At 37.2% G+C, this 26,792-nt stretch overlaps 1 protein-coding gene across 4 annotated transcripts in view; it reads left to right on the plus strand.

Annotated features, from left to right (window-relative positions):
* The window catches only part of NEK7 (NIMA related kinase 7), a 64,293-nt gene that overhangs the window by 15,882 nt on the left and 21,619 nt on the right, over positions 1–26,792 (plus strand). For all 4 annotated transcript variants that reach the window (XM_071564771.1, XM_071564772.1, XM_071564773.1 and 1 more), the window contains 4 exons: positions 8,444–8,506; positions 9,055–9,165; positions 20,887–20,995; positions 23,124–23,231. In XM_071564771.1, coding sequence (XP_071420872.1) covers positions 8,444–8,506; positions 9,055–9,165; positions 20,887–20,995; positions 23,124–23,231 — 391 coding nt within the window. The remainder of the gene's footprint in view (positions 1–8,443; positions 8,507–9,054; positions 9,166–20,886; positions 20,996–23,123; positions 23,232–26,792) is intronic.

Here is a 26,792-nt window from a genome sequence, read left to right on the forward strand (position 1 = left end):
CTGCATTATAATAATTTTATTTTTGCTGGGCTAATGCATACACTGTAAAATTTTTTGTCATATCTTGACTTGTTCCATTTCTGTGATTTCCTGGGCACCAGGAGGCAGGGCTAGTCCTGGCAGTCATAAAGAAGGAGACTTGGTTCCCCCTTCTGGGAAAACTGCCAGATATGTACTACTTCAAAAGCTGAAATATATTCGAAGAACTTCGATCAACAGTCTTAAAACATTAGGCTAATTCTTCCTTCATTTGCAGTGTGTGAGAAACCAAAAAGGTCAAATGTGACTTGAAATGCATGTCAATTAGGGTGGTTGTGGAATGCCTGGGTGCTTGAAGAAAGTCATAAAGTCCAACCATGAAATTTTTATAACGGTGCTTGCATTAAAAATACAGAGGCATTTTTGAATGTGTACTCCTAACAGTATTTCAGAAGTCATTATGTGTAGCTGTGTTCTTACGTCAGACTTCCCAATTTGACAGAAGATGCTTTTCAGCGCATTAAGAAGACATTATGCTGTCTGTATACAGGTGATGGTTTCTATAATAGTAAAACTTTCTTGTGTAATTTTTATTTAGTCCTTTAACAAATTTCTAAGAAAATAGTTGGTTGTTGTTAGGAAATAAAGAGTTGTGGCCTTCTCAGATGGGGGTTCCAGTTGTCTTAAACTGTCCAACATAGATTGCTGGTTTTCCATTGGAAGTTATTACTTAGTGCACATCAGGGGTGACTCTGTTCTGTAATCTGTAAGGTCACTTTCCCTGTGGAGCCTGAATGTATGTAGGAGATTATTATCTGAATGGAAAGTGAGACTTGATTAATTTGCAAGGGTAAAAAATTCCCAAGTGTGTAAGTGTTACCCAGAGCTCAAAAGGCTCGTGGCAGAACTGAGTGTTTGGCACAGCCATTGCAGCTTGCAGAGTTGACATCTAAAGCTGTTCCTTTTGGACAGAACACCATCTTAATTGTTACTGTGCTTCTGTGGCCTTTCTTAAGGTTCCTTAGAAATATTTTTGGTAAATATAGTCGCAATACTTAATTTCACTATAAAATTTGTTTTCAGAAATGTCTTTTGGTGAGAAGTGATTGCTTTTCAGAGGAGCTGAAAAGTGCATCTCTCTATGAGGGTCCTTTTTCCTTTTAATTTCAATAATTTGATTTTATTCAAATTAAAATACTGCCTTTTTTTCTGATGACTAATGAAAGTTCAACGTGGACAAAACAGGGGCCATAGTACTTTCTGTTGAGAGAGACTTTGTTAATTCTGTTATAGACCTGTGCATGGATACCCCTCTTCCCCATAGAGACAGTATCTCAAAATGCTCTACATTTGTGTTAAATAACGTAACCAAGATCTGAGCTTTCTTCTATACTTTCCCATTATCTGCCCATTCTCATCTCACATCTTCTCTACTACATGCCTTCCTCTCCAACGTTGTGAGTTGTGTCTCTTCCACCTCCTCCCCATTTCATTTTCCTGAATGGGTTAGGTGTTGTCCTTGTCTGTTTGGTCAGTGGTTCCTCATGTATGTCTGTACCATCAAGGGCTGGTGTGGCTTAGAATCCCTCAATTACCCTTTCTCTCAGAGTTGCAGGATCTCTGGCCATTATTTGTTCCAAAGGTATTGCCAGCTTTGTGTTCTGATGAAGCTTTCCAACAAGAATGTTTATTTTCCACTAATAAGATTTTATTTGCCTGAAATATGTACAATATTGATAAATGTTATATTAGTGCATACAAAATTTATGCTTGTGGAATGAAATGTGAGCAGAAGCAAGTGGCAGTAAGATGCTGTGGGAGAAAGGACAAGCAGATGGTGACAGAAACTACTCTTCCTGAATTTGTAGTTGCTACTGGGTCCAGATTACAGGAAGAAGTAGCATTCTTGATTTGGTTTTCAGAAGGGTATGTAGCAAAGTGAGAACTGTTGAACTTACAGGATTTTTTAATAGTAATTTAACAAGCAGAATACACAAAATAGTATGTTTGGTCTTCTTGTTCTGCCCCTTATGATTCATCCTCCCATGTGTGGTTTGCCTACGTGTAATTAGGAAAGTGGTGCATACAAGTATTAGGTTCTCTTTTTCCACCATGGAAACAGGAACTATGTTTCTTAGATGCTGTTGAATTATTACCTAAATAAAACCAGAATTAAAATAACAAATCTTCACTAATTCACTTTTGTTAATGTCTAAATTCCACTTTGAGCCAAAGAAACCTCAGAAAAGATCAACCGCAAATAAACTGTGATCGTAGCAGTATAAAGCAAAGAGCTTCTAGGTAAGTTTCTTAACATGTTTTACTGCGTGTGCAAACTGTCCTGAGGGAGCCCTCTGCTATTGCCACTCCACCTGACCTGTGCAGCAGAACACTCTGGGGTACCATGCAGTGCTCTGAGCAATGAGCATCCCAGTACTCATTTCAAAGGGAAAAGTAAAGTGATTACTAGATACTGGAATAAATGCTCACAAAACATCCTTAAATGGCAAAACGTTGAGAATATCTAAGTCAGTGACTGTAAGGCTGTATGAGTTCACTCTGAGCTATTTTCGAAGGAAACCTTAGCTACTCAAAATACCAAATTTTAGGTAAAATTGCATATTTCAACAATATTCTCTGTTCACTGCATTTCTGCCTTACATTGTTCCACCTTTCGTTCCCATTCATTCCAGAATTGGAGAGCTCTTGTTAGAGGTTCAGACAATGAATCCTTTTATCTAGCACTTGCATTCATTATTCATTGTGCACTGTCAGTGGATTGCTACTTCAGACCTGAATTACAGTTAATTAATCTTAGAAAAGCACTTGTAATTTCACACTTTATGAAGCACTATTGTCTCAGCACAGCAGGGCTGTGGTGGCAAAATACTCTATGCTTGTATCTCTTAATATTTATGTGCATTTAGGTCTTTATTTTGCTTACTTCCCTGAAGGTTTATGTTACACCACTCATGCTCGTGTTTTGCTTTGGAAATGCTTTTTGGTATTTTTATTTTATACAGAATTTCAAAAAGAACAGAAATGGGTTACATGGTTACTTAAATGATAAGGTTAGAAAGACCTTCATCCTTTTCAATACTGAAAGGGAAAATCCAGATAAGTGATGGACTTTAGAGCAAGTGGAATCAGGTAGATGCCCAGCTTGGTATGTTACTTCAGATTATGCTGGTTCTGTTGGTAGGTGGTGATTGATTAGACTAACTTAAGAAGCTAAAGCCTGATGTTGTCCATCAGGTGGTTAAATGTTTCTAATCCTTCTTGCTTATGCCTATAGCTTCCTAGGAGCTCTAGTTGCATGTGTGAGCATGTATGTAAGAACTTTACTGAGGAAGTTGATTTCATGTGTTGGAACTTCTTTGTTTAGTTTATACATCTGCATAGGAACAGTTCCTTCTCTTTAGCTTAGCCAGTATTCTAAAAATACTTGTATCTCTTGACAGTACTTAGAGCTGACATTTCTGGAATGCTAAATGAAAAAAATTATAATCTGTGCTCGCATGAAGGTACCGGAGAAGTGACTGAATGCCAAGTCACCAGAGGTACCTTAGTTGCATAGTGCACAGAAAAGAATAGTAGGAACTGTCAATGTATGTTCGTCCTCTTACTCTCCCTTTCTGTGCAGTTGATTGCAGGATGAGATATAAAATCGAGAGCTAAAAAGGTACTTTTTATTTCACTTAGTGTGCATGCTATATGGAAAAAAAATTGCCAAGGGCTTTTAAAATGTTCTTTTAAGTCTCTTCAGCTGTATTTTTCTAATTGTTTCGGGAAATTTCACAGTAATTGCTAACTAAGGTGTAGTGCTTACCACTGCAAGATTTTTTTGATTACACTCTTCATGAAAACTGTCGTGTCATGAATACATTTGCTGTACTTTTTGCTTCTTACTAGATTTTTTCATTAGGGAAGCATAATTCCTTATTAAAATGTTGATCTTATTATAGTCCTTGAAAACAGAATTTGGGGAAAGAGAATTAAAATTTCAAATAAGAATGTATTTTGCTGTGCAGTTTGTGCTGAGTGGAGTTTGTGCTGACTGGAGAAACATAGCTCCAACCTGAATTACCCTGTGATCTTGACCTCGTCCGTGAAGTCAAAAATTAGGATTTACTGTTAGGCTAATGAGTGCCCTAGCAGTCTAATCAAAGTACAGCAGTTTTTAGCCAGTTACAATGGTCTACTTGTGGTCTAATGGCTGCTAGTTCCCAATAATCAGTGTATGGAGCATCATCAGCAACCTGAGCCCTGCTGGGAGGGGGATGCTGGTAGTGTCTGTGTGTGGAACTTTGCTGGATACTTTCAAGCAGTCAGTTGCTAATGCTTTGTTTGATTCAACAGCTTATCACTCAAGCTTATCCAAAAATTGTTGTGGTTTTGTTAGACTTCTGTTGTATCTGCTATAATTTCCTTTAGGCCATTCAGGTGGACAGAGCTGAGGTAACTCTTAACCCTGGTTAGGCACAAGTCATTTGACCACAATGACTTGGTTGCAGTTAAGTCACTCAGCTGCAGGGCACGTTCTGCTACAGCTAAAGCCAAGCTCAATATATGAGTGCAGTGCAAGAGAAGGCTGGACAAAAGGTTGGAAGTCCTTGGGCAGTGTCTGGGGCGGAATGAGGCCTGTGGTACTGTCTCTACAAGTCTGCAAATTGTGTGCCAGTTCTCTATGCAACACTCATGCTGGAGGGAAGGAAGCATAAGCTGACCTTGCAGCTTGGCTTGCTGAGAAATAGGAGTTGAAGATGGCGTTAGTCGGCTTGCAAAGGTGTGAACTGTTACAGTTATGATGGAAGTATTGATATCCCCTTGTAGCGTTACATCAGCGGTCAGTCTGCGGCAAGCTGCATGCAAAGGCCAGCTTCTCTTGCCAAACGACTCTTCAGAGCACTGCCTGGTGTCCTGTGTAATTTTGACATGCATTTGAAAGGATGTTCTTCCATTTTTCAGACGAAGATGTTCTTCAGTTTTGAGTCATCTTCTGGCATGGAAGCTCTGAGGTTTTTTCATGTTGACAGTAAACTCTTTGTGCGAGCTGACATGGCTTATTACGCTTGGGTCCTCTGATCTGAACTGCAGCAGCTTGGCAAAGTAGAAAGATAATCTATTCAGAATGAAAATCTTGGGAAGCTTTTTGCATCTGGTGTGATTCAGATGTTCTTCAGAGGCCATGGTTTGAGGGTTTTTTTGTTTTGTTTTGGTGGTTTATTTTTTCCTTTTTTTTTTTCTTTTTTTGGGGGATGTGAGGTTTTGGGGTTTTTTGTTTTTTTTTAACCACTTCTACTGTTGGAGGAGGTTAATGCCTGAAACTGAAATTCTGGATTTCTGGGAATTGCTATTAAGAGTCTTTTAAGGTTAGGGCTAGATCAAAATCTAATGGAGAACTGCAAGAATGCTAAACAGTAAATCTTTGAATTGTCTATATCGTTGTTTATAAGGATCAAATTAGACTCCTTTTTTTCAGTCTTGCTTTATTTAATTTAGTTAATGTTTGAAATATTCAGTTTTTCTGAAGCTGTGACAAATTGGCCATGCTGCTGTATGAAGTGTAGCAAAAGTATAGAGAGTCATGTTTATAAAACTGATGTTGGTCCTTTGGTGAGAGCAGCTGCTTAGTATAGTCTACTCCAGGCTGTTTAATAACAAATTAGAAGTACTGGGAATACTATGCAGAATACACAAACAAAATTTATCTTTCTTTTCTGTGCTTTCATTCTAGATCTTTCACAGTCCTGAGGCTTTAGTTCTGTTGTTTTCTTACTGCCCTATGACAGGTACTGACTTAGGTACCTATAAGAGGCATAGCTTACAAAAAAGTTTTCTTGCGAAACCTCTTAGCTTAGGTGTGTAGGCAAAATATTCCTGAAACAGGTAAGTTAATATACCTCCTGGTATATTGGAACAGTCAATAAAAGGTGCAAACTGCTGTCCTATTTTATCACATAAAACATCAGGTTTGAATCTTGAAATTGTGCTTTGGGTGATTTTTCCAGATCTTCAAAGTAGGCAGTTTGTATACAATTTTCAGTCTCAAATTCTCTCCCTGTTTTTGATTAGATTCTCCAGTGTGTTTGAAGTTGAATCTATCATTTATAAGGAATGCTCTTACCTCACTGTTATCTGGAACTTGGCAAAAATGTGAAGATTCAAGATGTGTCCCTGTACCTGCCCCACTTTTTTCCCTGCTTCCTGATACACACTTTCATTTCACACAACATTGTATTTGGGAGAGAGTTTATAAATTTTTCCGTTTGCTGATGTCTTAGGTTATAAGGAAAGAAAGTTACAATTTCATGTCTTCTCAGTTCTCCTTCTCTTACTTAATTTTTCTTAAGTGTTTCTTAGAAAAATCATTACTGTACCAAACACTAGGACTTTAGTCTATTGTCAAAATTGTGAAAGAGCAAGGCTTTTCCATTCAAAGTTGGGATCTATAGCAGATACAGGTTATTTCATCTCCTTCACTAAGTTTCTAACTTTATCTCATAAACTCTATCTAACATCAGTGCTATTTGTCTTTCAGTACTCGTAATTTCACATGTAGTACTAACTCTGTTCTTCTACTACATCTGAAATGTTTTTATTTCTTAGTGTTAGCATTCCTTTCTTGTGACTTATCCTGCTGTGTATTTCTAAGGTCCCCGCCAATCTCCTCCTTCAATAACTGCTTTTAACTCAGTCTATTTCCCATCATCCTGGCTTTAATATAGAAGTAGTTGTGAGATGATTTATTCCCTTTCTTTCTTGTTAAGTAGTTTTGATTTCTTCTTTCTTTCCTTTCTCTTTTCCTCTTGCTGTCTCCAAGTCTGGCATTTCAGTTCTTGATTCAGGTTGGTCTTTTTGTTTTTGTAAAAAAGTGTGTGTTACATCCACTCCAGCCTCTTTCCTATGCCAGCTCTGAAGACAGAAGATTGGGTGTTTGAAGGGAGCTTGTGGTCAGCCAAGAGCATGTGTGTGCTGTGTGAGAACTGTGCTCTTTGCATGAAGTTTCTAGACTTGTCCTCTCGGTTGATTATGACAAACTTACTGTGCAGAATGGCATAGAAAATGAAGATGGGGCTTAGAAGACCATAGACAAACTTCCTGATTTATTTGAACTTCTCTGGGGAGAGGGAAGGAAGGTGTGATACATGTGAACAGTCAGGCAGTTGGTTTGAGATGATCTCTTTGCTGACATTCACTACTGAAACTGCTGTTAATCCATATTTTTCTTTCTGGAGTTGGTGGAAAGATAGTAAATAAAAGTTGTCAGCTGTTGACATTTTTGAAATTTTGAGCTGATGGAACCAGGTACCAGTGATCGTCACAGCATATAATACATCTTTTCCTAGAGACTATTTATCTGGAAACAAATGTGCATTGTAAAATTGTAACTGGAAAAGGTAATCTCATAAATGTTGTGGCAATTAATAAGCCTCATAGAGTGTCTCTTACTGTATCTTCTGGATAGTTTAAAATGTTATAGGCAGACTGCAAGGAACTTGTTTTTTTTTGTTTGGTTTGTTGTGGGTTTTTTTGTTTTATTGTTAAATTCAGTAAGTAATGGCAAGTGAAAGAGACAGTATTCCTTGAGGGAGTAATATTTTGGTCATTTCTAAGGGAAATAGCCAATGTATGGTGGTGCAGATTTGAGAAAATGAAGGAAAGACTCAAAGGTGGTAAAAAAAGAAGTGAAAATAGAAAGATGTTACATTAAATATAGATGTGTACAATGTGAACAAGGACTCTAATGGCTGGAAAAGGTACTTCAAACAAAAATTGAAATTAATGGAGAGTTAACTGGAGGAAGCAAAACCAAGATACATTGTAAAGTAATTTGGAGCCAATTCTAGATGGGGAAAAAGCGAAGAACAGAGATGTCTAACTGTAAAAGGCTGGGGAAGTCTGGGTGACAGATCAGAGGGCTTAGAAGAAAGTGCTCTAGTAAACAAATTGCAAACTGCGAGTCACTCCCTCACTGGCTGAAGGGAAGGAAATGGGAGAGAAAGAGTTGAAAGTGACAATGAAGTTCTGATTCTGAGAGTAAAATAGTATGCATTATTTAGAATTGAAGTGGAAGACTGTAGCCAGAGACTAAGGGGGAAAAGGTACGCTCAGTACTAGTGAGAATCAATTTGTGATAATGGTGGGGCAGGAATAGGATAGGACCCTGAGATTTGGATTGGAACCAAGTATAAGGAAGTGTGCTGAATTATTCCTGTGGAGATGACAGTTAAGTTATTGGAAAACTTGCAGTGGACTTGTTTCCTGTGAGGGAGCTAAAAGAAGGGTCATAGCACTAAATCAGTGTATCAGGTCATTAGAAATATTTCTTACTGTAATATTAGGTCTTGCCATGAAATGCATAATTCAAGGTGTTTTATGGATGTTATGAAAGAATGATAATGATCACTCAATTTACTATATTTTTATCACTTAATAAAAATGTTCTCTCTCTTGTGCCTAGATATTTGATTTAATGGATGCCAAAGCCCGTGCTGACTGCATCAAAGAAATAGATCTTCTCAAGGTAAAAAATTGTTTAAAAAGTATGGAGCCATCACCAAAGTATATAAAGTTTTTCATAGACATACTTAGGGTGTCCACTGTTCTTTGTGCAGTTTTTATAAGCCTCATTTTGAAGAATTTTGTGATCTTTATTACTTTAAAAATCAACTTTGAGAAATACATCCAGTAAAAAAATGAACAACACTTGAAGCAGAAGTTTCTGCCAAAACTGCCATGTTGTGGACAACTGTGTCCTTTGTACAGTAAAATCCCGATTTTAAAAATGGACTTTGCTATTTCAGACAACAGTTTATCAGGCTATTGGATACATACATGGAAGCAAAACTCCTCTAAAATTGCAATTTCATTCATCATGTTGATCCTAAAATGCAATCATGTTTTTAGAAAATATTTGTAAATGCTTCTCATGAGCATATACTTTTTGTAATTTGTATCACAGTGAAATAGATTTTAGGGGTTGGGGTTTTTTTGCCTAGATAGGAATGTTTCATATGTCAGTCTTAATAGATACTCTACACTAAAATGTGAATTGTTATTTTGCTTTCTTAGCAACTGAATCATCCAAATGTAATTAAATATTATGCCTCATTCATTGAAGACAATGAATTGAACATAGTGTTGGAATTAGCAGATGCTGGAGATCTCTCTAGAATGATAAAGGTAGGGATTATTTTTTTTCTTTAAATAAGAGCTTATAATGTTCAACATAGGCTTCTCATTCTGCATGCTCATCCCTGGGTGAAATGCAGTAGAAATGTCAGGAACTGTGGAGAAAAGTGAAGTGTTTAGACTGACTTTTTTTTTTTTTTGAATGTATGCCAAATACTGATTTTGATGTATTTTTTTAACAGTGTTGCCCAGAATGTAAGTGCAGATGGGGACATAAGTAGGCTGAAGTTATATTAGTACTGGGGAGAAGGAAAAAAAACCTGTAAAGAAAAGTACCGTCACCATGATTTAGAACAATACATTTTAATAACATTGCTGATTTTTTGACACAACTGTGTTTTGTGTTACATTGCTCTATTCTCTATAATAGAAGTTAAATAGAGAATAACTGGTGGAGAATATGGCAGAAGTACCTTCTAGGTCTTGAACTGTTGACCACTCTGAAAATATTTTGTATTTGTTTGACAACTCAAGCAGTGAGTTTGCTGATACGTGGTTATGCGTTATGGGTTATTTGCTTTCTTTTGTGGAGCTTAAATGCCTGTTCTTTAGCTAGTGAGAAATTTATCCAAGACCCATTGTATAAACTTTTGTAGGCTGAAATTTCTATTAATTTTTAACTGCCTTTTTAATCTTTGTTATCTGATAACTACTTCCCCTCTTTCCTTTCCCTTTTTCCAGTGGGTCTTGGGTTTAGCATGTCCATTTGGTGACCATTTCTGTGCACACCAGCATTGTTGCTGCCAGCACAGCACACCACCACTCTGGGCACAAACAGTGCCAGTCAAGGAGCGTTTGCTCAGCAGCAGCCAGGCACAGAACACAATTCTGCTGTTTTGGTTAGGATCTGCATGAACAGAGAATGTTAATTTCTTCATTAATGACTTTCATACTGATTTTTTTGAGCTTTTGAAGAATATTCCTTTCTAAATTGATAATTGTAAGGTAGTACAGTCAAAATATAGTTCTAAACAGGCTGACAGTGTCTGTTAATATTTATAGCCAAACGTGATATTTTTCTTCATCTCATGAATTATTAATTCTGGGGGCCTACATATCATAAAACATAAAGGAAGGTTTGTCTTTTCTTTTGAATGTTCAGTTTTGACACAGCAGTTATTAATATGAGTACTCCGTGACAGATTGCCTTATGGCAAGTCTGGTCTTATGGCCCATTGAAGATTTTTCTTTTTGCCTCGTTTTTTTTTTTTTAAATTATTATTTAATTTAAAATCCAATGTGTGGCTTTTGCAGTGCAGTTGGCCTCATTACACCTTGTCCAAATCGGTGGGTGTGGCTTACAGGATCGATCTTGGAGGCACTTTGTGATTGTCCTCTTAACACAGGGATCATGTTTAATGTAGCAAACTTAGATTGCTGTTTGATGTTAATGACAGCCTATCAGGCTATTATTAAATATGTATGAGGTGTCACAATGCACTCTGTCTTTGTGCTGCTGGTGGAGGAAATGATTTGGTAGATTACTTTGACGGTACGAGTTTAAATGTGGGGCACACCAGTTATGTAGAATCTTCTTTAAGAAGTATTAAAAATTGCCAGAAAAATAAATGATACGTAATGGTATGGAAAATTCCTAGAAGAGTGGCTTCCTGCTGCACTACTGAGGTAAATAACTATGTTGTGTTACAAAGACAAACCATGCTTTGGTTTCCAGCGTTCTTGCTAGAATGCTGTTCTAAGTTTGTTGGAAAATGTTGAGACACCCCCAGAAGAGTGTTTTGGTATTGGGCTCCTTGTGTGATTTGTAGAAGGGATCAAGCATGTTTTTGAGATTGTAAATGACCACAGCTTGAATGACACTGAAAACAACAGTTAATTTGAGGGAAAACTACTTAACTAGTTTGCTTGGGTATTTGTTATGACATTATTGGCACATCAGAGAATACTTACAAGGCTGGTGTGCCTCACAGTGCACCTTAATGAATTCTTTAGTTCTTCCCTTAATGAACCACATCCTTGCTGCCCAGCTTTTATATCATCCCTCTTGTTACCTGTAAATAATACTCTCTTTGTCCTCATTGAGGGGACAACTAAGGAAAATCACTTGGTGCATTCATATGTATTCTAATAGAATTCATAGAATCTGTTCTATGTCCAAAAAAAAGCAGCTGTGCATTGGCATTTGCATATCACATAATGAAATCAGAGGTAGCTCATATATTCTGTCTGCCTCTGTGTTTATGTATGTACATACACAGATTTAATCCACTTTACCTTAATTATTTTTTTAATTACCTCTGTCACAGGGAGATGTTTCAATTTAGCCTCCATTCTCAAAAGCTGGAGTATCCTAAATTGAGGATTTCTTACCATAAGGCTTTTAATGAGCTGTTAGAATTCTTGAACGTGGCATGTCAATAAAATGGAGAGGCAAACAGCAGTGAGAGGGACCCACAGTTGGTTTTGCACTAGAACATGAATCTCAGCACTGTGTAGCCCTTGTGTGGGGATGGTGAAAGAAGGGAAATCTCTTTAAGTTTCTGTGTTTGTGAATTAGGTTGCTGGATAGTATTACCTCAAAGATTTTACAAGTGAATAATTATTAACTGCTGTACTAGTTGCTGGTTGCTCTCAGTCTGTTTTTTGTCAGTGTCTGTGGGCTCTGCTGAGGAACCTGTGATGGCTGTGGCTGCCAAGGTTAAGGGTAGTTCATGAGAACTCTTGTTACTTCATAATAGCATGTCCTTCTGCAATACAATATGTTGTAAGGCAGGTTTGAGGCTTGATCCTTTTTTTAATTAGTCATGGTTCTCCTCTACCACAAACTGTGACAAGGTGAACATTTTCTGTGGATTTTTTAGTTTGGGATTTTTTTCCAAGCAACAGTTGATAAATTGGATAAAGAAAATGCCACAAATAAATAAGAATCTGCTCATTGAATTAATCAAGAAAATACATTATAATAATTCAGTGAAAAGAGCTAGTTAGTAAAGTCTGTCCTGAAGAAAATTTGAATTATCTTGTAGAATTAGCATATTTTTAAGATTAAATATAAATAGGCTTGTAAGAAGGGTTATTATCAAGACACTAAAATGTTTTTCCTTTTTTTTTAACTCGGCAGTAAACTTTTTAGGCCTATTTAATTTCTGCAGATATTTTTAGTTTTCAGATTCTTTCAGCAGATAATCTTAGTGCACCAAAAAAATGCAAACTTTAAACTGAATATGTCATACAGATCTTAAGGAGGTTAATCGTGTTTTGGGAGCAAGCATGAAAGCTTTCATCTAAAAAGCTGAAAATATGTTTCTAGCTTTCTCAAGATAGATAGGAAATACTTTGAATTCTACAAAATGTCACTTAGGAACTTCACTCACTCTTCAGAGATCACTTTTTGTGTGGTTTTTTTCTTCAAATTTTAAATAAAGAAATAAGCATACTATAATTAGGTAGGTAAAATAAGACAAATTTTCTAAAACTTTCATCAGTATGAAGTTCATATTGATACCCGAGGTTTCTGTAGTTGGGAACAGGGTATTCTTTGTCCTTGAACTTGTTTTTTATAGGGTAGTCAAAATACAGGGATAGTCAGTTCTTTCCAAGTAACTGATGCCTATCTAAGTAGCTCCTTGCAGTCGCTGGAGCTCTGTTCAAACTTGTTTGAAATCTCCTGGATTATCATTCTGATGTCTCACCAGTGGTGGATATTTGGGCTTCACTGTATGAAACTGCATCATCAGGCAGTTTCTCCTCTCTGCATGGTCTGGAATGCAGACCATCCTTCCCATGCCAAAACATATTAGTAGTGGGGTCTTTTTAAATTTCTTTGCAGTAGTCTGAGCTTGGCTGTCATGCCTGTGCTGTGTTAAGGGGCAGCTTGCTCTTTTTTAAGTGCTTTAAGACTGGAAGTGATTTTAGCTTCAGTCCCTGGCAGCTTTACCAGCCTTGGCTGCTGCTCCTGCCTCTGTGAAGCAACCATGACTCCATTGCAGAATCTGTGCAACTGCAGCCTGAGTGTCAGGTGTGAGGTGGCTGCAGGGTGAGATGACACAGCCTTTGGGAATTTATGGATGTGCTGTAATGCAGTGTATTGGAAGGAACACAGGGGCACAGGAGTTACTACACCTGAAGTTGTTCAGTGGTGTCTGTGAGTCTGGATGTCAGTGAACAGAGGGTTGGGCACTTCATTGTGAATTTGGGTGGTGATCAAGTGCAGGTCAGAAATTGCATGAGTTGCTTCTGTAGGCTTAGAAGTGCATCTTGCCCTGGTGTTCTTGTGGCATGGCATAGTCTTTAGGGGACATGAACAGATACAGCTGCTCATTACTTTTTCTGCCTGCAGAATAGCTGCCCTTCATTGCTGAATAGCCCAGTATTGCCCATTCTCACTGCAGTGAAACTGGTTATGTCGCTGAGGATGGAAATGAGTCACTTGTGTTTTTCAAACTATTTTCGGGTGGATTGCTGTCCTGGGAATGTGCTAGAAATAGGGTTTTGCAGACAGTGGGATTTTCTGATGAATGTTGATAGCATAATGTGACTGTTTAACTGCAATAGTGGTAATTTTCTTTTTCTGTGATATTTGGAAGATTTTTAGGAGTATGAAGTTAGGGAAGAGGTTCAGTGTCAGAATTTAGCAGCTCAGGAGTTGAATTTTGCATGCCCTTTTCAGGGCATGACCCAGTATTTTGGGAAACCCTTGGCTATTAACTGACTGTAGTGTTTGACTATATCTCTATCTTTCAAAACATTGATCTACAACTTTAGCAGTTGTAGGAGGTAGTTGGTGTTCCTGTTTGGGAAGCTGGTGGGGAAAAAAAAATGGTTCTGTGTCTTTTGAATGGCAGTGTTGCAGAAGCTGTTTTCTGCCATGCACACACGTGTAGCAGGAATAACTCTGCTGCCAGGATCGCCAAATCCTTAGTTGTGGGAGAGTGTTTTCAGTTTGTCAAAATATGGCAATTTCATACTAAAATGTTGCATGCCAACATTTCATTTTAAAACCTAGCAACCATTGAATCTGAGGTATTCTAAGCCCGTTATGCCTTGAAACAGAAGTAAAACTTGAAATGGGGATTTTTCTTACAGTAATGGCTGTGAAAACTTAAGTTCTTCTAACATATGTGCTTAACAGAAATTGCTGCAGCGAAGTAGCCAAAGTAGAGAATTTCTGTATGCATAGAACTAACTGAATCTCTTGCATCTCTTGGTGCCACAGCACTGTCTGACCTGAGTGTGACTGTCAGTGCTCACTTCAGTATGGGTGACTGAAGTGGCATTGCCAGAAGAGCTTTTTCCAGATGCTTTGGATAGGCTGAAGCTTTCCTGTCTCTTGTACAAGAGTGTTTATTCTTCCTAATAACATGGGGAAGAGAGTAATCTGCGGTGAATGTGAAGATGACAAAAGATTAGGGAGACAGGAGTAGGCTAGGACAGCTAAATAATCCTTAAGTGAGGAAAGAGGATCTGAGTGAATAAGGAAGACAAGTACAGCTGTAGTAGCTGTTAGCAGTGTTTGACAGAAGGTGGACAGGGAAGTTATGACACAAGGAGTAGAGACTGAGGAGTATAAGAGAATGAGTATAATAGTAGTGGACTGGGAAACAATGAAATGGGATTTCCAATACTGGAGATGAATGCAGGGAGATTAGAGAGAAGAGCTAATGTGTTGCCAGAGAACAGGGCAGACTGGGCAAGGATCCTACAGACAGACAAGCTGGCTGCCAGTAGGGAGAGGGCCTGGGTGGGATAACTTGGCTGGCTGGGAACAGGATGGGATGTGACTTAGTGTTGAGGGTGTAGCTACTCTGGGTAGAAATGGTCACATCTGTGCTGCCGCATTTGCCACAATGGTCATTTCCAAGGCAGGGAATTTGAAAGGCGAAAGTTTTGTGGTTAATACAATGTTTTTCCAAAAACCATCCTTACTTACTGGTACTGTTCCTAAGGGATACTGTAGAAACCACTTCAGCCACTACTTTTTGGTGGGAATTGTAATTGCTTTTGTGGTTTTTCTGGCAATCAAGGCAAAGCTATGGGTCTTGATCTGTAGAAGTATTGAGAGTTCACAGCGTCATCAGTTCTGAATGGAAACTGTGCTTTGAAGATGAACTGTTTCATAAAGCTATGTATGCTGAGAAGGAGGTGCTTAAATTGGTGCCAGAATTAATTAACACTTTGGATCTTAATTATTTGCCCATGTTCTAATCTGTTAAATGGGAATATTACTACCTTACCATTTGTAAGGCCATTTGTGAAGATAAACCTCACAAAGTTTATTTTATTATTTGATATTACAATAATGCATACCAGGAAGCTCTGCCCCTCCCAGACACTTATATTTAATAACAGGTTTTGAATAGTGCACAATAAATAAATAAAGCCTAGAGACATTTTCAAACTGCTCATTAGCTGAGTGTCATGAATGGATGAATAAAGGGTCTTTCAACATAAAGAAAACAGAACTGAGAACTGCATGCATGGGGAAAAGTTCTGGTGGCTTTAACTCTGAAGTTTTCCTTATACATATATTTATGTCCAGATAATTGACATTGTGATTCTGGAAAAAGTATTTTTAAAATAGTCTTTTGTGCATGTCTGTGTATTTTTCCCCCCTTCATCATACTGACTTGTCTTGATCCATAATTGCAAATTTTAAAACACGGGATTTAGTTCTTTTTGTTTTCATCAGTATCTGTGTCTCTTATGTGCTTAATTTTTCTCCCATGACTGTTAGATTTAGTTTAAAGAGCAAAAATCCCCACTACCACCACCTCCGTGCCAAACCTCTTGACTTGAAGTGGTTTTTTTGAGCATATGGTTGTATTTTATAATATAGAACAATTTGGCACTTCACCGGAGCTGCATCATTAATATATTAAAAACTTCATAATATTTTTTCTCAGTGTTTTTTTTTCATGTTTTGTATCACCTTTACCTTAGCTTTCCTGTGTACTCATTTTTGAAAGCTTTAAAACTGTGTAGCTTGAAGAAGCCTGTAATATAATAAGATAGTGTAACACAGAATGTGCTAATTACAGATCAAAGCTAAACTATTTTTATGTGCCTTTTCCTAAAGGAGAAACCTAGGGCTTTGAACTAGTCAGGCTAATTTTTGCCACTAATCTTTCTTTAAGAAACTAAAAAACTTTTTTGTAGTTTAAAAAAAATAGTACATCCTTATTGAACTTTGCATATCTATATTAGCTGTGTAGCAGGTAAAAGAGGGGGCTGGGTATTCCCAGGGGAAATGTCTGCTCTGCAGATGGAGCTCTGAAGTCTTAAAAAGCCAAGGCATAGAGCCCTGCCAGGTTAGGAGAGCTGGTTCTGGTAAGCTTTTGCTCCCACACAGATGTGGTTTTGGGGTGTCTCACAGAGGCTGGGCTGTTGCCTTTGCTGTCAGCCCCAGGTAACCCCAGTGAGAGCAGTGGCAGCTGCTCCCCACGTGCAGGTTACATCCATGTGTTGGAGAAGGAAACCTGGTCTTGTGCTTTATAATCAGGGGGATAATTGGGCTGGGCAATTGCCAGGGAGCTTGTTAGTCGGCCATTGTCTGTGTCTGCCACTGCAACAATAAGAAAAGGGGGTGGATTTTCTGCTAAAATAATTAGACTATCAACAGTGTTTTGTCTTGTGGCCAATCCCCTTCACAGACATCACACCTGAAGCTATTGTGCAAGCACTGGCTGTACAGGTAGGGAAAGGAGTGGTGTCAGCTGTGAAAAGTTAAATTGATGGTAAACTTGGTTTAACTTGTTCAGGCTATTCAAGTAGCTCCATCTGGGGCAGGAATGCTTTGGATATTTCATCTCTACCTCTGTCCACTGGTGCTAGAACTTTGAGCCTTTAAAGAGCAGGGAGAATTGAAAGTCGTCCTTAAATAATACTTCTGGGTACTTTTCTTTTTTGAAACGCCCTGCAAACAATACTTAAGAGGTTAGTTTTAATTTTTCACACAGTTATATTTGAGAAGTTTGCACTGTCAATGTTTGTGCTGTTTGAAAAACTTACTGAGAATGAAATCAAATGTCTACCTTGTTTGTAGAGGAAGAAAAAGTTAAAAATATATCCTTTTTATTTACTATGTCATGCTGTTGCTTTTTATTAGGAAGTAGAATTAATAATTCAAGCATTAGTTTCACCTTTTCATGCTGTACCAGTTTTCCTAAGGGGATTTTTTGGAGAGAGATGCATGTAAACAAATACTGCTGAATTTAAACGCATGGCTGTGTGTTTTAAAGACGTTCCACTCAGTGGTAGCAGCAGAGACATGGAAAAGGACACAGTATTGGAAATTGTTATTAGTGGCTCTGAAAGTAGATGTGGTTTCAGTAGGTAATCTTTATTTCTGAACACTCTATGTTCTTGCTTTCTTGCATCAGCAAAATCATTAGGTGGGACAGAGTGACTGTAGGTTTGCTGCTCAATAAGGAAAAATGAAATAAATCTTTGCAGATGAAGTTGGATAAAAATACGTATATGTAAAGTGACTTTGTTCAGAGCTTTCTAAATAATCCGCATTTAACCAGGAGTCTTATTAACAGTCTGATTATTAGCATGGAGGAATACATACTGAAATGGAAAATGCAAATAATTTTGCTTGCATTTTTTTACAAGGCATATTATTTCTTGTAAGTAGATGCCTTTATTTTGGTTGTGAAATAATACTGTTTGAGAAGATACTTCTGTGGTGTCCTTGTGACGTTTCTTGTTTTTTTTTTTTAAAGAAAGACCAGAGTTTAATTCTACTAAGTTGTCCTTCTGATGCTCATGGGACATTCTACTACTAGCATTATTTTGTATGTTAGTTTTTGTACTGTGTCTGAGTCTTTTGTTGCTCTTGATTAAATAAAGTTTGTTGTATCCTAAGGTGATTAATAGAGGAAGATTGGGGTTTTTAAAGGGTTCTTTTTCTTTTCTTTGATGGATTATGAAAGGGTAAAAATAAGTGTATGGCATCTTCAGTAACTGGAGATGTAAGCAACTGTAAATAAAAGCTGGAAAAAGAACCAGGTAAATATTTTTATTTTAGTCACTGTATTGGTTGAATGCTTGCTATTTTCTATATGTTCAGTTGGTAGATGTCAAATAGTTGGTTTTTTTATTTATTCTCTTTTTGCAACTAAGAGACAGCTGCTACTCTTGAAATGTAGGCAAATTTGATCACACTGTGATCAAATTGAATGAATGAATCAGAATGTGGTGAAAAGTTCTATTTTTGTTCTGCATAGAAAGCAAAGAAAAATGACAGAAAACTTACCGTGGTTGAAAGAGATGGGCAGCTCAATTAATGAAAACAGAGCCAGACAAACTCCAGTGGTGCTGCGTTGGTATTAGAATTATATAGATTTTTACACACAAGATGAGAGTTATGTAGGTAATTCATTTCTATATAGTTCAGTCTCCAAAATATAGACATGCTGAGGTTTATCTTCATTGGCCTATCTTTTAGACCCTGCATGCCCTTGCCTGTTTTGTTTGTTTCTGTTGAGTGAGAACTCTTGCTTCCAAAATTTCCTGTTAATGGCTGCCTGGCCTCAGAAAATTAGCAGTGCCTGCTAGACTGTTTCTAGAAGCATACAAGTTGTTTCAATAGGTAGTTTTGCAAAATTAATCTCTTTGATAGTGGGCATTTCATCACTAATTTGCCTATTGGTGGACAACAGCCCAATAAAATACTGAGAATGTGTATTTTGACTAAAAACATAGTGTAATTCATTACTAAACAATGTTCCCTGAATATACTTTAAAAATAATACAATTATCTTTCAACCTATACAAGTGAGAATGTTGCCTGTCTCTTTGTTTAGTTTAAACATTGTTAGCAAATCTAACAGCTCTTCTCCGTCTTCTTTCCATAGATAAATTCCGTGGGGTTAAGTAATGTTATTCGTGCGTTCAGGAAAAGATTATTATCATCATCCTGCAAAATTATTAATGCTTTCAGTAGGATGAGACTGTGTCTGACACACTTATATTTGCATTCTTGCACTGTAAGAACTGAAGCCAATTTTTTACTGCACAGTCAGCTACAGTGTTATAGATGGCAAGTAAATGAAATGTTAAACGAAAACGGGTACATAAATACTTGGAAAGTACATTGATGTACTTTGGGTACAGTGGAATGGAAATCTGTAATGGAAAATCTTCCCATTTCAGATATTTTGTGAATGGCATTTCATCACTACTCATATTTACATTCAGGTTAAAAAATAATAATTTAGAATATTTAAGTGAAGTACCTAGTTATAATTATGATAATTTCAGAATGCATTTTAAATCAAGGAACTATGCTTTTATGTGCACATACTTACATGTATTGTGCATTTGTTTCTAAATGAAAAGAAACCTGGTCTCCATCTTCCTGTTGACATCAAACAGTCCTCTGATATGCAAATCCAGCTATGGGGAGAACAGATACACAGGGTTTGTTTGGATTCAGTCCAAGACTGAAAGAAAATTATATTTAAAGATGTAATTTATATGCTTTGACTCATTTAAATGAAAATGCATTTTGAAATAATCCCTATAGCTAAAAACATTTTGGTGCAATGTTATCATCCTTTATATGATGAGTTTTGCTATAGCTGGTTTAAAAACATCTTTCTCATACTCCTGCATGTCTCTTCTGTGTAGATGCAGCTGTCAGCTTCTAGTGGCATGTTTTAACACAGTATACAAAGATGATATTTTTATTTTCCCAAATTAATAAACGTTTCTTATGTGAAATATAAGGTGTGCATGAATGTGAATTGTGTGTACGCACTCTTACAATACATTTAAGTACTTTTCTTCTGAAATGTTGCTAGTATTAATGTTCTTTGTGTTTTCCTCATGGGTTTAACTTTAAAATCTGACACAATACAATTTCTTTAAAAAGAGAGGCTGAAGGAGCAACAATTTTTCAGTCTTCTTACATTTAGCTGCAAAATTTGTAAGGAATAAACTTGTATGTTTTAGCACTGGTTGAATTGCAGGGTTTCAGTTTGTATCTTTGGAGGACTGTTATTCCCTGAATTCCTGAATATGATATTTGAAGAGCGTGTGTGTAGCAGAGCGTATTTGTTGTGTGTAAGCTTTGATGGAGCAGTGATCAGTAATGGTTTTTTATACAGAATGAAATATATTTAAACAGGAGTTAGATCACTATGAAATTTTCGGAAATCACAGTTCCTTTAGTCCCCTTTTATGTATTGCAAAAGTTTCTAAGCCTAGTCTGATCAACCCTTCTTAGATGATCCTTGTGATTGTGTGTGTCATTACTGCTGTGTTTTATTTCTATTTAGAAAATGGGAGTATGGAAATCAGTATAAGGTATAAGGGAGTATTTAGTTTGGGAGTATCTGTGGCACATACCTTTATATGTTCATATATATGCATATGTTCATATGTATGCTTTTATGTTATATATGGCTTTTATTTGTTCTGTGGTCACTTTATGCTAGACTATTCTGACCACATTAATCCAGCAGTGAGGATTACAAAATTGTATATGAATTCTTTTTTTGGGATAGCAGTTTTATTTCATTAATGTTATTTGTGACTCTGGTTGTGGACCACTGACTTAAACACATACATTGATATATGTATTAGTATTTAAGGGAAAAGATTTCTATGTCAAGAAATTTTGTTAAACCTTTCTCATTAGGTTGTGAGCCTCTTGTATTTTTTTAATAAAGGATTTTCTGTCTTTTCCCAGTAATTTTATGCAAGTTTTAATATTTAATATTCACTGTTCATCCTTTTTTCTTTAAGCATTTTAAGAAACAGAAGAGGCTGATTCCTGAAAGAACAGTTTGGAAGTACTTTGTTCAGCTTTGCAGTGCCTTGGAACATATGCATTCTCGTCGTGTTATGCACAGAGGTAATACAGGATCAAAGATGATTTGTCTTTACTAAACCTTTTACTGTGAGAGAATTAAGCTGGTTGGAATCAATTTTGACAGCTGACACAATGTATATAACTGCAAACTGTGACAGAAGTTTGTGGTTGTATATTTGTTGTGGTAGGCATTTGTTTGCAGCAGTGGCTTGTGATACCAAGTTTTCAAAATAAGGCATGGCTCTGTAAGTGTTGGAGATCCTGCCACTGGTACTTCATTTTTCTGCCTCTTATTTTCTGTCCTGTTCTTACCTTCCTATATTTGCCTACTGTCTTGCCAGGTGTTGTTACCTGCCTTCTTGCCCAGCTATCCATCTGTTCTTTTAATCACTTCCACCCGGTTGTCTGAGGAAAGGGTTTGCCTCCTGCCATGCCTGGTGGTGGTGTGTGGGCCCTTCTCCCAGTCCCTTATCTGCTGGATTATGTGCAGCTGTGAGCATTTTCTCCCTTCTGTGCTCCCCTCCACTACCACTAACCCAGTTGCTGTGTCAGGTACTGTGTCCTAATAGCCCCCTATCCCTTTGGTCAAGTACCAAACCTCTGTGGCCCTTTTCAAACCCCTGTACTGCTGTCTCTTCTGTGTGTCATTTTACCTTGTACCTCTGAGTCAAGGAAAACAGATCATAGTATAGCTGCTTCTCAGCTGTACAGTGTTTTTTTTTTCCCTTGGACATCCCTCTGGTTGAGTTTTATGTGGGCTGTCTCCTTGGGTTCAGCGGCAGTTACATGTCTCAGGTTGGTGGTTTCCTTCTGCTGGGCTGCAGAGCTGCCTGAAGGCAGCAGCCCCTCATTCTCTGCTGAGCTTTGTCTTTTCCAGCTAGCAGTGTTGCACCCTTCAGCAGCTTAGTTCTGATGCCCCTGCAAACAACATTCCCTTGTATTTTTTTTTCCTTTATGCATAAGTACAGATGCCTGCAAGTGCAAATGATAGAAAGAAAAGGACATAAAATTACAGATTCTTTCCATAGGGTACAGATATCTTCTTTTAATGCTTTTTTGACTAAACTAGTTTATTTCAGTATATTTTAGCTCAAACCTAAAAATGGTTATGTTCCTTGAAATGAAATACTAACTTCAAAGCTATGGTGAATCTAATGATTTCATAGTTACACACCAAACCCAATGACAAAACATGATCCAAGCTCCCCAAAACTAGTTCAGGTAGCAGCATAATATAATTGCTTCTGTATGGTTTTCTAAAGCTTACAAAGTTTTGTAACTTTTTATTTGGAACCCAAAAGTGCTGGGGCTTGAAGGGTTATTAACCATTCCTTTTACTCTATGCGTATTTTATGCAAACTGTAATACCCTCTTATCAAAGTGAAATGATTTGGTTTGAGTTTAGAGCTTGGTGCATTGCTCTCAGGCTGAGTGGGAGCTAAACTCCCTTCCCAAACAAATAACAGGTCAGTTTATTTAAAAGACTAACAGGATAGGTACCTTGTTAAAAATCATAAGTCTCTGCTCTTGTCTCTAAGGGCCTGGATTAAAACTTAATCTGAATATTATTTGTGAAAAATAACTGTCTAGGGTACACATCATTATTTTTCTTTGTTTCTGCTTGGTTAGCCCAATTTCATTGATGAGTTCAAATAACCATTCTCCTGAGTGAAACTTGCTTCTTTCTTTTTTTTTTTTTTTTAATGCCTGCTGATAAAGGGAATCAGTTACGTATTTCAAATAAATAACATCATGTCATTGTGGGAAGTCTGTTTAGCCAAAATGATGAAAAATGTTTTACAACTCTTAAAAACATTTTTTGTCTGTTACTTAAGAAATAATAAGAGGTTCTTTAGTTCCAATGGAAGTCCTTCTATGTAGTTTATATAAGTAATAATGAGCTCCCTGTACCTGCTGCTCACTTTTGGGTATTGTGCTTTTTGTTTGTTTGTTTGCTTGGGGTTTTTTTTTTGTATTTTCCATGACTCAATGTTTGTACTATTAAAATTGTTGAAATTCTGAATTCCAGACTCATTCTTTCTGAATAGCACTGTCAGTTTTTTCCAACGTTAGCTGTAAATAAAATCCTCTATTGGTCTACTGTTAATAGAGCAGTAGCTTTTCTTGCAACTTCACTGTGACTTTTAAATGCGATTTGGTTTTCTTTCAGATATAAAGCCAGCAAATGTGTTCATTACAGCTACAGGAGTGGTAAAGCTTGGAGACCTTGGACTTGGTCGATTTTTCAGCTCCAAAACCACAGCTGCACATTCTTTAGGTAAGCTTTCTTTGAGGTACAAGTGTTGGATAGGTAGATTTTTTTCCTTTTTTTTTTTTTTTTTTTTTTACATGGTAGAAATACTGTGCCCACTTAGGAGGAGGAAGAAAAGGGTTAGATCCAGGTAAAGCTGTTCTTAAATAATAGTAAAACCAAGGTCATAAAGGTCTTATTAAATAATGATAATAATGATAATAATAATCAAATGGTCAACACCATGGACAGATAAATAAACGCTGTAACACGGAGGCAGTACTTTTGGCACTACAGCTCATTGGGTTCTCCCCTTGTTCTCTGAGTTATTTAATATACTTTTCTGCCTCTGAACCACAGTATTTCCTAAAAATGCTAGGAAAAAAATAAGGTAATGATATGGATGCATTTTTTAAAAACTCATTTGAATTTTAGTTATTGTTAGAAAGAATCTTGTAATTCTGTGTGTCTCTGTGGGAAGCACTAATGACCTCTTGGTTATATGCTTTGAAGGGGCTCACGGTGAAGCTTCCATGTTTGAAGGTGAAGTTCCTCAATACAACCTAAAGTAATCAAGGAGAGATCAGAATTAAAGACTTTAAAACCAAAAGACAACCCCAAAAACAAACAGCAAAAAATTCCCAGAGAACACATCAAAATAAGAATAGAAAAACAATGTAATTTGCATCTTTTGAGTTGGATGTGACAATAGATTGATTAAAAAGCCTTTAAAGAAGAAAATATTTCAGAGATATTTTAAGTTTAAAAGTAGGAAATGGATAAATGACAGAATTGAAGAGGATCTTTGTAGAAGGGAAAAGCCTTGTAAACAGAGTAGCATCTGCTTTAAAGAGAAATTTAAGAATTAACATTTATATTACTGTTATGTTGGGCTTTTTTAGTTAAGAAAAAATTCTTTTCCCTCAGTAAAGTGGCTGTGTTTAGTGGTTGCTGAATTCAGACCTGTTCCCTGACTGCAAAAGATGTGAAATCAACTGTGAGTCCCCTCAAGAGCAGGCCCATTGATGGCAGCATCCACAGTTGTCTTCTGTTCCTTGTAAGGAACATTAAGGCAGGCAGAGGCCCTTACTGATGCTTGAATTCAGATAGGAAAATCAACTCCAAATGCTGCTCAGTGAGGATTGTTAATAAATGATGGTGACAGTTCTGTAATTAGACATTTGGATATTTTGTATGTTTGGCAAGACTGTGATAAGGAAGGTAATATCTTGGAATGCCAAGAATGATTAAGTAATACTTACAGTCTGTGTGTTAGAGCCATGGGAGGACACACAAATTGTTTTGCTCAGATGCTGATGTTTCCAGTTAGGCTATGAAACATCAGACTTCTCAGGTTAAAATGTGCCATATTTATCCTCATATCTTAATTCAACTTTAGTTTTTCCAACTTACAGTAGAGCATGGAAGAAGAGAGGATTGATGTGATTTTTTTCATGTTTGTACCACATTTGAGGTGGGGGTGATACCTGTGTTAGCAACCAAAAAAAGTATTTTAGGAGGCAAGTTTTTGGTTCTTGCTTTCCTGTGTTCCAGAAAGCCTTTGGTCACTCCTTTGTGCCTTCCTGGTTTTACCATGTTTGGTGTATACTGGTACTAGTATAGTCAAAACCTGAAACTGCTGAGATCTTAATAGGACTGAGGTGAACCTCAGATACAGATGTGCAATCTTGCATTAATAAAAACAGAGACAGAAGGAGACAGCAAAGTGATGAGACCAGACTGGGAATGTACTTGGGTTCCATATTGAAGACAGAACTAAAGATCTGATGTGAGCACATGGCTGTGTTACCTCAGGTGCTGCTGTTGACGCTGCCCTTGTAACCCAGTGGCCATCTCTGGCAGCACTGTGGAGATCAGGTTGGAGATGGGTCCTGCTACTGCCTGCACATGGACAAAGGATGTGAAGAGGGAGCTGTAAATCCTAATCTGTGGGTTTGGAGCTCACAAAAAAGACAGAAGTCAGCAGTGAGGGCAGAAGAGTTAGACTTGTGCTCTGCGGCAGAAGTCAGGAAGTTTAAGAGGAACAAACTGCCACAACCCTGGATTATTTTGGCTTGTGGCCAGGGAATGGTTGCAAAGACTGAACTAGAAGTTTAAAAAAGCTGAATACTGAGCCAGAGTTAAAAACAGTGTACAACCCCCAACCCCTTTAAAACTCATCTCTTACAGGTCCAAGAATCATCCAAAGAGCTTGGAGATGGGGGAATGGCAGCTTTGTTTCTAATGTTGGGTGCTGTGTCCTGGTAGAGGAGCTGTTATTTTTAATTTTTTTTTTTGCTGTCTCCTCTTTTCCCATTTCACTCTTAATTATGACCTAATGTCAGAATTCAGCCTACGAAAAAGGTTAGTTTCAGCTGTTAACTTAGACTACAGGGGAGAGAGTGATTGACTAGCAGAGACTACTTAAAGTTAACTTCTTCGGCAGTTTCTGATGCTGGTTTTCTTGAAATTTCTTTCAAAGTTGTATCTTTTTATCATTCCATAAACCTTTGGTGCACAAAACCCAGTGAATTACAAACATATGTGTAGCAATTTATACTTGTTTACAGGCTTTATAAAAATTTCAGTAGCAAACTAGATTCGGGCTTTCAGAGATAAAGAAATGTACTAAAATTTTAATTAGATACAGCTTCTAACTGCTAATTATGAATAATACTGATTTAATTAGAATACTTACTGATGGTCCATTTGAAACAAATGAAGAAACTGCACTGGGCAGGGTTTGTTCAAGGTTTTTAACTATTTCTATACAGCCTTAAGAAGAAGTAGAATTTTCTATTGTGTCATGTCTGTACCTTCTTGAAAATAGGAAATCTTTCTTCCAAAAGTGCAAAGGGAAAGGAGGTGTTTGGTATTGTTAACTGCAGTCATCAATGAAGCTGTATTAAAACACCTCTTATTTTATGTACAGAAACTGGCGATCTCTTACAGTAGTTTGAAAGCTGAAGATAAATTATTATGCTGTTACAGTACTCCATTATAAAATAACCCAAGTTATTTATAGATCGATTTCTGTAGTTAAACTATTTGCATAATGTGGGCTCGGTTGCAGAGCTACTTTGAATAAGTGCAGTATTTTAAGTCCTGTGTTGGTAGCTGAAGATGCGCTCTTGACTTAGAAATCTCCTATACCTGTGTAAACCCCCAACATTATAGGATCATTAGGGTTGGAAAGGATCTCCAAAGGGGTCCTCAAATCCAACCTTCAACTAAATATCACCATGCCCACTAAACCAGATTGTGAAGTACCAAATCTTAGAGATTTTTTTTTGTGTCAGTGGTTGGTTACTGTCACTGTTCATAACAGTACCTTCTCTGTTACTTGGCTTGTATGTCTTCAGCATCAACACTCATCTTGTTGAGCACTTACATGTTGTGTTGAACACTGTATTATAAAATCGCTGTGATCTCATGGACATGAAGTCATTCATAAACTGTCTATTTTGGTTGCTTAAATTTGGCCTTTTTAACCCTCTTCCTGAACTCTGATAGTTATGTATTCCAATGGATGGGATGTCAGTAATGAGGATATGACCTCTTGTAAAACTATACCCTGATAACTCCCTT

Source organism: Pithys albifrons, chromosome 10 (genome assembly GCF_047495875.1).
Source record: "Pithys albifrons albifrons isolate INPA30051 chromosome 10, PitAlb_v1, whole genome shotgun sequence".
NCBI classification, from domain to species: domain Eukaryota; kingdom Metazoa; phylum Chordata; class Aves; order Passeriformes; family Thamnophilidae; genus Pithys; species Pithys albifrons.